Here is a 12,795-nt window from a genome sequence, read left to right as displayed (position 1 = left end):
ATACACATATCGCATATAATCAAGAACTATAATTTCAATCGCAATTTATATATACATTGTTCATTGTTAGTATAAATCAGGAGACATATAGTGTACTATAAACAGACTTTGGTTTGTTTCTTCGTTTATAAGGGACATAACTCGTTGAACCTCTATATAAAGGACACCTCTCTATAAAGGACACTTTTGTCTTGTCCCTTAGGTGTCCTTTATAGACAGGTTCGACTGTACATTGTATTGTTTTTGCTCGTTGTTTAAGATTCCAATACTCGTTTTTATTGAACATATCAGGTTCGTTAGTTTATGAGTACAAACCGTACTCATGATCATAATAATGGAACAGTAATTAAAATAATGCAAAATGAAAACGGCTTTATATCATTCCTCTTATGACATTCACAAGTACACAGCATTTTATTTCTTACTCAGAATAACTTGCACTTGAACTCTCTTCTTCAAAAAGATTTTCAAGTCGATTATTCATCACAATAAAATTGAGCTTGCCAATTTCCTCACCATCTAATTGTCTGCTAGCCTAAGGCTATTGTTAAAGACATGGTTATTGTTGATTTGAGCTTAAAATCATGAAAAAGGCATTTAATTGATGTTTGGATAGCATTTAATTACCTATATTTAGTTAATCCTTCTCAATGTTTGATGATTCCTCAACAATTGTAACTGTTATTTTAGTCATAGGTAAAATGACAACATTACATGGGTTAAACACTTTTATGAGATTGTGATCAACAGGAGAAAGTTACTAAAACAACATTAGAACAGGATTGTTGTTTTAGCATTACCAACAGGTTGAGTTAAGATACATTTACTCAAAATTAAAGAGTGCTATTTGTTTCTTAAGAGAGCTTAAAACAGCAAGAAGTTCATTGGCTGACCTGTTACCTTTAAATCAACAAGAACAGTCATTGGCTAAACCGGAATGCAGGTTTAAAATATGCATGCTTAATAAATGAACTTTCTTCATATTTCAAAATCATATCGTAATCAACCCGACAGATATGTTATTGTCATAATGAACCAGACAGAGATATGTTATTGTGTCCGGTGCCAATCCTATGGAGGACAACCTGTATCCAGATCCACGGTTTTGCAGCACATCACACAGATGCTGCGCGATGGTCACAGACTTAGCAACAACCCATGGATGCTGAAGTACTGCAGTGAACTCTCATCTCATACAAAGGTAATGATGCATTTTGAGATAATCATAAATACAAAAACATGTTTTGGTAAGACATTTTATTTAGTGTTTTCAATTCCTCAATGCAGGATTTGTAAACAGACATTACACACCAATACAATTAAACGGATATTTTTATCAATTACATTGATTTACTTGCATTCATTATAACTTTCTGTCCTACCATATACAACAGCATGAAAAACGAATTAAAGCACATCGATTATTACAGTAAGTTACTGCATGGCATTGTCTAAACATGGATATCATTTTTGTTCATATGGACAATAAGCAGTGTTCTGCTTTAAACATTTGTATATTAAATCTTGTAATTTCGTTGTTTGATAAATACATACAAGATAAGCATATACCTAACAACATATGTCTTTTTCAAAGATACTGATTAAATTCAACAGCAATAAAAGGTAAATAATAACCTTCATCCTTTGCTTATCCTGAACAATATACACTGTTCTTAAAAATAATACCTACAAATTTAGTTTTTTACACAAAAACCAGTCTTTCTCTATTGTCCATTGTCGGCACTTCTAGCACTTTGAAAATCTCCTCTTCATCAACATTACACACATCATCAAATTTTGGCCAAGTATATGTCTTTTCTCCAACTTTTCTTAGAAATTTCACGGTCAAATTTTCAACATTCAAAACCTGAAACCACAAAATGAAAACTATTAACAAAATACAATTGAATTGAATTCAGAAACATTTCTACCAACTTATTTTTTACTCTCTTACTTGAAAATTCCTAAACCATACACTCAAGTGTCATAGAATAATATCAACAAAAAATTAAATTTAAATTTGTAAATAGCTGATCATTCTAGGAGAACAGAGAATAAACATTTGAAAATTCCCAAGCAACTGTCTTCGATGCACAAACATAAATTGCAGTATATATACTGACATTGATATTGACTTTTCTACCACAAACAGCAATAATATTATTAAAATTGCTAAAGTCTCATTATTACCTGCAAGTGTTTTAAGGTTAATGTTAGGTCTGAATCTCTTACCTGTCCATAAAACATCCTTGTTGTTTTCTTTCTACCCTGGCAAACTGGGTAATGAACTTCAACAAAGTCATGGAGCCTTGGTCTGAAAATAGTCAATAACCTCAATTATTCTTGATTTAAAACTTTATAATGATAGCCTACCTTTTGTGTAAGTTAAGTTAAGGCAACAGAAAAGTTGAGCTTATATACAAAATTGTGAGGCAACAGAAAAGTTGAGCTTATATACAAAATTGTGACAACCAGACAATTTATTCAGACTACACGAGACTACATCCTCTAGTGGTTATCATATGAAGCAATTTGTATATTTTATGTGTATATATATTGATGCAATGGAACAGAAGTAATGAATTTCAAAATTGATCAAAATTCATCTACATGACATTGGAATTTGGACAGACTGATTTGAATGTAAAACGATATGCCAGTCTATTGTAGCAACAGATCTTGCAATATGCATATTTAGTTATACCAAGACACATGATTGGTTCCCAAAAATATTATCCCCATTTTGAGATTATCACAAATTAAATCATGCTTCACCATGTGATGTTTAATGAAAAATGGAAATCTTAAACAAGGCAAAGGTGAAAAACATGACTGTGAAGTCAACCAGATGTCTTGAATTCACAATGCTATAAGGCCCTATTGATGATATATCACAGGTAGCAGTACTTGTATAGATGTACTTCTATGGTTGCAATCTTGTTTTGAACTTGTGTATTTGGTTCTTGTAATATTATACCAAAATATGGCAATTTGATTAGCAAACACGAATCTGAATAATTTGTAAAAAAAAAAAAACCCACAAAGATGTCAATAGTTTATACAGCTTATTCACAAGAATTTCGAATGACGAATTTGGCAACCATTTTTAAGAAGTCTTTGTCGTCAAGAAAACTTTATTTCACCGTTTTTTTTACTCTAGACCAATCACTAATACTGTAATTATCAACATGTGGCTCTTCTAAATGCAGCACACTCTCTTTTTTGCACTGAACAATATTACCATGTCTAATACAATAAAAACAAGCATTCTGTGAGTATTGCTAAACCAATACATGTCCCCTACTGGTGCCCCCAAGTTAAAACTCGAGTCAAATTTGAGTAAAAAAAGTTTATGCAAAACTGAAATATGATCATTTTATGAAAATAAGTTCATTCCAAACAATGTGTAAATTCAACTCTATTGGGGTGAATAAACAATGTTTCCTGCCCATAGAAAGACATTCAGGTATTTTTTTGTTTTGTATGTCCTCTACAGAGAAGAAAGTGTATTTCAATTGAAATGTGTAATAACAGCCTTCGATAATTCCGCATAGCACAGCATAGAAGTACACTGATTTTATTCCAAAAGAATCTCACATTAGTGAAGCATTCAATACAGAGAACAGTTAAGTCCATAATATGGGGAAACAATTAATTTTTTTCATTTTCAACTGTACATAAGTAATGCCACACACCCAAATAACCTCTATGCAAAGAATCAGCATCCTAATACCATTATTAAGTGAATGATGTGCCATTATAAAACTTAAACTAAAACTTTAACCTGAAGAATACATTGAAAAAAGTTCATAATATGGCAAAAATTTCAAAAAATGAAAATATTTTTCCGCTTTTAACCATACAAAAGTAATGCCACACACCCAAAGAACCTCTGTGCAAAGAATCAGCATCCTAATACTATTGTTAAGTGAATGGTGTGCCATTATAAAACTTTAACCGGACTGACAGACAGAAGGATGCAGGCATAGTCCACCTGGTTACACCGGTAGGGGACTAATAATATACAGGAATGTGGAAAATTAAAAGGTTTTTTTTTAATTTCTGGTGTAAATTAGACACTTTGAATTTTTGTCCAAAAAAAATCATGAAAAAAATCTGCAAGCATTCATAAATATATGACAACATAGAAGGAAGATGTATGAATTGGTGAAAAAAGCCACACTGGAAATCACATATCGTTCTGTCAAATTAGTATTTTTGACAAGTCATAGCATCAAAACCAGAACATAGACATATATTTCCTTGCATTTTTCTGCAAGAAAAAAAAAGAATTGTTTTAACTTCACAGTGGTGTACATCCTTTGCAGTAAACAAGAGATTCCAACCTTCTACAGTATTTGCTTTTAAGTTCACTTACCCTTTTGTCGACTTTAATAATTTTGTTTCTGATGGAGGCTGGGACACCTGGTGTCTTTTTTGTGGCCTGGTCTGGATCAGTGTCTCTGGTCTCTGCAGTGGTTCCTGTATTCTTGACCGAGTCGCCTGTGGTGTTGAGGGTAATAACAGATGTCTCGAGTTGGGCATCTTTGGTCTTAGTGGTGTCTGTGGCCTATTTTCTGGTGTCTGTGGCCTTGGGGTAGTTGGTGGCCTCATCTGTGGTCTTGGGGGAGTTGGTTGCCTCATCTGTGGTCTTGGGGGTGTCTGTGGCCTATTTTCTGGTGTCTGTGGCCTCGGGGTAGTTGGTGGCCTCATCTGTGGTCTTGGGGGTGTCTGTGGCCTCGGGGAAGTTGGTGGCCTCATCTGTGGCCTTGGGGGTGTCTGTGGCCTATTTTCTGGTGTCTGTGGCCTCGGGGGAGTTGGTGGCCTCATCTGTGGTCTTGGGGGTGTCTGTGGCCTCATCTGTGGTCTTGGGGATGTCTGTGGCCTATTTTCTGTTGTCTGTGGTCTTGGGGGTGTCTGTGGCCTATTTTCTGTTGTCTGTGGCCTTGGGGTAGTTGGTAACAAAATCTCTGGTGTTTGTGGCCTATTCTCTGGTGCCATTGGAGGTGGTGTAGGTAGTCTGGGTGGACAATGTTGTACGGCCTGGGTAGGTATAAAGGGCAATCGCCGCCTTGGTCCTGGTGGGGTTGCTGGAAGCTTTCTTTTTGCATTTCTTCTTTCTTTCTTGGCCTCATCCATATACTGAAATAACACGAAACAGGTCAATTCATATTGATTAATCATAATTCTACCAGATTATAATATAAACTGCATTTTGTTAATCTATTTATTCATTAAGTATGTACCGTAAATAAATAACAATAAATACAATAGGTAAGCAACTAGTCATTTTTGACATAAGGAGATTGAAATGTATGAATACTTTCAAAGGGAGATATCAGTTTTATCTCAATAGCTCACACTCATTCAACTGGATGGAATACTAAATACACCTTGTACCAGTAATGCAACAGATACATTTACCACTGCATTATATCTGGCACTTTTGTCATTAAGCATAGCTTTAAAATTTCTATCTGCATCAATATCATTTTGTGAAAGCAGTGAATGCAAATTTCGATATATACAAAACTTACCTCATCATATCGTCTGATATTGGCAATCATATGCAATGGCCATGACACAAAGCTGTTTCTCTGAAGTAAATATATATAAGAAAAACGTAAAATCTCAGTTTATTTTGTAACAAACAAATGCTCATTACTGAAAAATTTATAAAATCAAACCAAATATTTAGACAGGTTTTGTTCGGACATTGATGAATTATTCAGATTTTAGATTTTTATTGATAACTCGGACATGTGTTATAAGTGGTAAAACACAAACAGCAAATTTAATACATGGTGGGTGGAACACAACAAATCTCATGCATTCTTTAAATAATTTGTCAAGCTTTTAAACAACCTAACTTACATTTGAGAGCGCACAAACATTACATATAGAAACTAAGCCTTTCATTTTTGTCTTATTCGGATATATACAATGATAATTTGGTATATATATATATGTTTCTAATTTCGGCATACTATTTCATGATTACAGATAAATAAATAATGATACTCATCACAACACTAACACTATTGGAGCACAAAGGACAAATTAAATCATTACAATAAATTGTTCTGTGGTCTAAAGACATAAAAAAAATTATTTAAAAAAAAGTAGAACTATTAGAAATCTTATTGTAAGATAACCTCAACTCTTCATTTACTACATTATAAGGACAAGAAGACTTTTCAGTGTGACTGAAATACAATCTGAATATAATTTAAACATACATTCTCACTTCACCTACAGGAAATTTAAATTATCCCTCTCTTAATGTGACTATCATATTCTAAATGGCTCATCAACAATATACACTCAAATTCAAAGATACTTCTTATTTTTTCACAATTTTTTTTAATCAACCTTCAATGCAACAAGTGTAAAGTTACTTATAGAAATCACTTACCCCAATTTCCTCCCATGTTTTGTGTGCATTATTCGATGGAAGGAAGTCCATAGTTGATTTCCTCATCTTTGTATGTATCATCACAGACACCCACTCATTTTCATCTTCATTGTCACATATATCTGAATATATACATGGTATATCACAGTTTCAGTTAAGTCAAAATAACAATAGGGATCAAGCATGGGACGGTTTTTATTTGTTTTCCGAAACATGTCCCCTTAATAATCTGATAAGGGAAATCTTCACAAGAAATCTGAGAAATAACTAATTAACTTTGACTGTCAGATGGCTGGTTGTCGGCCATTTTGATTTCCCAATCAGACTCGAAATTTCAGGACAGATCTTGCATGGAGACATTTTCATCACAACAGATGTTCATTATATAAACAAGATTTCTGATAGGTTGCAACATGCAATCTTTTTATCTCAAAGTCTATAATGAATCCAACTAACCCTTATGACCTATATTGATACTGTAAAAATACTGAATTACAATAAACTAAATATTACAACGTATACATTTGCCCTTTACGAAACTCAGTGAACTTAATTGATACAGGGAATCATGATATTTTTTTTAATTTGTGCCGTTTCGTTATTATTTAAGTGTGACCTTTGAAACTTTTACTGTGCATGATAATCACTGAAAATAGAACCCTTATTTCATCAACTATTCAAACCTGTTTTCCATATCTGCAATAGTGCATCATAATGCAAAAATATACCAAATTGTAAAGGTCTAAGACGAGAAATTCATTTCAGACAGTATACTGTGCTCTCTTTTCAATAAAACGTCAGGGTCCGAGGTCATATTATAAGAAATTTAAAATTGGATTTAATAGTCAGACAGTTACATTTGTATCAGATGAAATGTCTTCTGTGTATCTGGCCCTGGTATTTCTATTCTATATATATATATTCAAGAAAACATGCATAACATATATATCAGATACAACTTTACAATAGCTGAGTATAGTTCTTTCCCCATTTCTTTAATGCTTGTGAAAGATTATTGATATACTCCTGAATCAGTAAAGCTGCTTGTAAACTTTGAAAAAAGAATCAACTGAGAGACAAATCGGTCTATTAACAGAACGTTGTTCAAGTAACTACAACTAAAGATAAAATCCAAGATGTACACAGCCAAAGTTTTTTTTTAATTTTATTTATACTATAAGTTATTAATAAGGCCTATCAAACATCTATTTTATGACCCCTTAAGTAACACATTTTAACTCTGATAGAAAATTGCTGTCGCGTTGTCCGACGAGACATATATAATTTTTACACCGCCAGTACATCAGTCACGGATCAGAATTATTAGATTCTTTTCAAACAACAAATAAATTTATTTAATAAAATCTTCACGAAAAACGGCAATGTAGTTTGTTACAACTTGCCCTCAATTCCTGGTCATATTTCTTTCATATTCTAGCGTCTTACAAATGAATATGAAACTGCGAACGGTCATTGGTTTATTACAGTAGACATAACCGTCATTTTGGCTGACTAGTGAAGAGTCACGTGACAGCTGAAGTTATCTCGTGGAATGCTCGGGTGCATTTGACTACATAAACAGGATTGGTTTTAAGCTATCAAATGTTCCTAAAAAAAAAGTAAGGATGTATACTCAATACTCACACAGATCTGTGCAGGGGAATGCTGTAACATTTGCCTTCGCTACTGGGAAACCATCGTTGCCCAAAAGACAAATTAGATTCCTATAAAAAAAGAAAAAAGCAAAAATAAGAAAAAAATAAAAATCATGTCATTTACTGGAAGTACCTCATGTAGACTAGTAAATATTAAATTGAAGCAATAAATAAGGTATTAGCAACACATTGAAGGTGTTTTAATCAAGAAGTCCATGGGCCTTAATGGTCACCCGAGATTTGAAATATTTCAGTTAATTTAATTGGCCAATTTTTGGCCCCATCCATCAGTCCAAGGGATCAGTCAGGGCCAAAATGTGCATAAATTAAGCTGTCATCCTATGCTGATAATGTTAACCAAATTAGAAACTATTCCAATACAAATCCAACAAATAACAGTCAAAAATTTCGTTTCACCAATACAAACTATAGTAAGGTTTACCCCCTCCCCAAGGGCAAACATGAGACCCCAGGGTCAGGAAATTCACAATTTGGGTAAAACACCTTAAGACTCTACCATCTATGAAGAGTGTTTGATTTTACCGTATCCGACAGTAGAGAAGAAGTTTTCTGTAATTTCAGTCAATCTGACCCCGCCCATTAGCCTCGACGATGGACGACAGACAAAAGGCAATAATTCCTTGACCAAAAACAATTTTTGAAACCTTGACTATGATATGAAGTTTGATAAAAATCTGCTAAAACTTGTATCACCTGAGGCTCTTACAATATATTTTACAAAATATAACAGTGATATAATCCTTGGCTTTGGCCGCTTGCAACAAAAACTCACTTAAGACGCTCCCCTTCCGAGATCAAAAACTACATTGAATATGTTTGTTTTGCAATGAGAGTATAATTACCCAGATTTCAACAGCTCTTCAACATCACCTTCCATTTCATCTGTGGGCAAAGATAGTTTTTGTGCTGCTTTTTTCATTTTCCTGTAATCTCGGTCTCTGAAAACAATTATAAAACTTGAAATTAAATAAAATAAGAAAATGAAGGCAGGAAAACTGTCACTCCTATGAATCAAATATCAATGTCTGACAGATTTTCACAAAGTGATTTTGGACATCTGGACTTAAATCACACTAATCATGATTGAACTCAGCCATGACATTTCATGCTGCCACTTAAATACAATATTGAGTTCTTAATCGCTTGATATTTTTGTTCACATATATGATGCCATTTGTTCATCATAACTGACAGACAGACTAGCATAGGCTGTAATTTTTCAAAATTCAATGGGTAAATATTAGAATGATTACTGTTGTTTCAATTATATATATAAAACAAGAATCCATATTAAAGCTAACACTGTTATACTTACGGTGAGGCTTGCCTTTTTTTAAGTGCTTTATACAGCCCAGCAATTTTTTTTTAATCATGCTCATCAGGACCTTATTATCAGCATCCAGGTTTGTGACATGCTGTTTGATCTGAATTGAAGAAATTTAAACTTAAAAAAAAACAAACAAGCAAGGCCAATCATTATACATCTGTCAAATACATGTACTGTTATATTTGCATTACCTTGTGGTAAGGTGGCAACTCCATACCTTTTACTACAAAGTCCATGTTTAATTTTCTACCATTTTTGAGGAATACAACAAATCAGTAGTCAGTCTCAAAGTCTGCATTCCCTGCTAGCAATACTAGCATGACATAAAAAAGTCAAACATAACTCAAGATTCAAGCACTAGAAAAAAAAAACAACAATTATAATTTTTTGTAAAAAAAAGAAATGAAAAAAAAAATGGAGTCAACATTCAAACACTGTATATAAAAACAAGGAGTAAATTTTGCAAAAATAGATAGATCAATCAACTGCCAACAACTGCCAATAACCAAACACTGCAGTCACTGCCAAAACCTCCATCAGTGAAACATAATTACAAATCATGATTATGATGCATTCAATGTTTCATGTTTGAATGATTTATGACCCTGGCTGTTAATAGGATGTTAAACAAAAACAAACCAAAATGTTTCAAAGAAATTGAGAAAAAGTTTATGTCAGACAACATTATACATGTACGTTGATATTCCAGTCAACAGACATATGAAATGATAGAAGATATCTATATCTTGAAAGCCTAGTAAGACACACAGAAATGACCAGTATAGGCTAACCTATTGTCCAATCCAGTTATAATATATATTTTCCCGAAAAAAAAGATAAGAAATAATCCTTTCATTAATGAAACTGGCATTGAATTTCAGATTGCATTGTTATTGAAATACAAGTTATGCCCCCACCCTAATTGAATCATTAAGACAATAGCAATAGCAAATAGAATAGATAATGGTAAAAATAAAAGCAACTCCTTAATTATGCTATGCCTATTTAGCTTACCTTTTGAATTAGTCTGTGGAATTCAAACCCCTTAATTGATCTTGTTCCAGTTGAAAGGACAGCATTTCTGATTACAAGCTGTTGGTTAAAACAATAATGAAAAGTGATTTTGCACTTGGCAATAAGTTAAAAGATCATTAGGCCATGAGTAATGATTTATGATTGAAATTTCATTTAGTTTAATCTATTATCGCCCCTTCCATCCGTCCCTAATGGTCAGTTAAAGATAATATCTGAATATGTTCCATCAAACTGTCATCCAGTAACCGCAGAGAAGTCTTCCTAAGTTTGAATAAGTTTATTGGAATATGCAAAACTAGTGACTAAAGGGAAACATACTTTCTTTCATTACTTTTTGAGAAATACCGTTAGGCCCAGTGAAAACAAACTTCAATTGTCAAAATCCAAGATGGATGCCTGTCAGCCATGTTGATTTCTGATCAGTCCAGAAATAAAATGGGAACCAACATATGGTATTACTTTTTTTTTTTTTTTTTTTTAAATTTCATTGCTTTTTGAGAAATATAACAAGCTTATGAAATGTCATAACCAAAGACTGTTGGCTGTAGCCCATGTAGTTTTCTGATTTTCCCCCAAAATGCAATTTTCACAATTGGGGACTAAGGAGGGAACCTAAATGTGAATTTTGAGAAAGATTCCTCTGGTACTTTCTGAGCTAATCAAAGATGGCTGCATGTCGTTATATGTTATATATGTTAATTTTTTTTACTTAAGCAATAATTTGAACAAATGCTGTTTTGATCGTTGTTGTTAAATTTGTGACGATTTTCTATGCAAAGTAAGAAAACACTGTAAATATAGAGATATTTATACACTTGCATGGGGTTCACAACATCATTTTAAAAGCTTACGGTTATAGTTAAAACATTGTAAAATTTATCAATTAAAATTTCAACTCTACCATCATAAGGGCTACAATACTTACATTGAGAAAGTTGTTATCTCTGCGAAAAGTTTTCTCCTTCTCATGTCCAATAATATCCTTCAACTTCATCAAAACTGATTGAATGCAGATGTCCCTACTCTCAAGAAATGGCATCATGGAAGTGCGCATGTGTGCCATTGTAGATTTTGTGGTCGGTGTGGATTCTATAGGCAAAATATTTATATATAAAAAAGACTGATTCATACATTTTCACAACATAGCCAAATACATTAAATGCACATCCCATTTCTATTAATCTAAATGGAGGGCTGATCACTTGCTAGTCAATATACACGTCATTTTTCCTTAAAATTTAAGCCAAAAAGAGATTGGTTCTCCTAACCTGATTAACTCTAAAACTTCTTTTCTTTTCTGAATATATTATTATTTGTGCACAGATTGATCTCCTATCTAAACCATTTTAGCATTATTTATCCCAATAAGGTATCAACAATTCCCAATTTAGTCTATTGACCCAAACATTGACTATTTCAAAAAAATATAATGGCAATTACTGAGGTGTGAAAAAATACTGTAGAGGATAGAACATAGTGTGGGCCTTCAGACATACAGCTAGAATTATTATAAAGTTGGTCAGATCCTGAAGGACAAGGAGAGGATTGAACACAGACCCGGGGAGTCACTATCTCCTATCAACTTATGCCGAAGCATGACCTATGAAACAATGATGAGCATTAAACTTTTTCACATATTTTTTTTTCCCAGTGCAGTAAACTGGATTTTTTCTGAAATAGCAAGGAAAACAGATTCTACCAATTTACACTATTTCCTTATTACTTACATGTATGGGAGACAAATTGGATACATTGGTTAATCCCCTTGAACTTTTTGACACAACTTTCTTTTCATTTCTTCTACATCTCATCCCACCCCCTTCTATGGCATTCTTTTCTGTTTCTATAGATATCACTTCTAAACAATGCTCATGTATATAATTGAGATTTAATTAGCAGTAGGTCAATTTGACATACCCAAAATAATAAATTTTGTAGTTAATCACCAATGGATATTCATTTAAATGATGAAAATGTGTGAGAGTTAAAATGTTTATGCGATGTATTTCCATTGTTATAAACATGAAGAAAAAATAAATTAAAAAAAAATCACTTCTATGTAAACTTTCAGGTCAAAAGCCTTTCTGCGAAATTTAATTTTACTATTCTATAATTTCTTTGTATTTCAACCTTTTTAAAAAAATTATTTGTCGACTTAATTCATTAAAGGAATTTATTGATATCGAATTGCAATATTTTATTGATATTGAAGTTAATAAAGTATAAAAAATACTGATGCTAAATAGAACGACCCTGTATGTTTCAATAAATTAAAATCAGCACGTTATTAAATTACCTGTGGCTACGTCATCAAATATACACTTACAAAAATCTACAGTAAA

At 32.8% G+C, this 12,795-nt stretch overlaps 1 protein-coding gene across 2 annotated transcripts; it reads right to left on the bottom strand.

The window, feature by feature from the left end:
• Nucleotides 1-795: 795 nt before the first annotated feature.
• On the bottom strand, nt 796-12,405 carry LOC117315685 (vegetative cell wall protein gp1-like). Of its 2 annotated transcripts, XM_033869995.1 has the most exons (10): nt 11,379-12,405; nt 10,433-10,510; nt 9,407-9,515; nt 8,934-9,029; nt 8,060-8,139; nt 6,416-6,537; nt 5,538-5,597; nt 4,379-5,142; nt 2,233-2,314; nt 796-1,867 (listed from the first exon to the last, which is right to left on the bottom strand). In XM_033869995.1, the coding sequence occupies exons 4-10, from the start codon at nt 9,008-9,010 to the stop codon at nt 1,703-1,705; spliced, it is 1,350 nt and encodes a 449-aa protein (XP_033725886.1). In that variant the 5' UTR covers nt 9,011-9,029; nt 9,407-9,515; nt 10,433-10,510; nt 11,379-12,405; the 3' UTR covers nt 796-1,702. The 2 variants fall into 2 exon arrangements, with proteins under 2 accessions (XP_033725886.1, XP_033725888.1); XM_033869997.1 differs by lacking the exon at nt 11,379-12,405 and having other exon boundaries at nt 10,433-11,062.
• Nucleotides 12,406-12,795: the final 390 nt, after the last annotated feature.

The sequence above is a fragment of the Pecten maximus genome, chromosome 17 (genome assembly GCF_902652985.1).
Source record: "Pecten maximus chromosome 17, xPecMax1.1, whole genome shotgun sequence".
NCBI lineage: Eukaryota > Metazoa > Mollusca > Bivalvia > Pectinida > Pectinidae > Pecten > Pecten maximus.
This window is presented reverse-complemented; position numbering and strand designations above follow the sequence as displayed.

What these genes read in the sequence shown, in the direction of transcription:
- LOC117315685 (XM_033869995.1), bottom strand. Translation starts at nt 9,010, where the DNA reads ATGAAAAAAGCAGCACAAAAACTATCTTTGCCCACAGATGAAATGGAA. An exon ending in GAAGAGCTGTTGAAATCTGG is followed by an intron (nt 8,140 to 8,933) that starts GTAATTATACTC and finishes CTTTTTTTATAG; the next exon opens with GAATCTAATTTGTCTTTTGG. An exon ending in AAACATGGGAGGAAATTGGG is followed by an intron (nt 5,598 to 6,415) that starts GTAAGTGATTTC and finishes TATTTACTTCAG; the next exon opens with AGAAACAGCTTTGTGTCATG.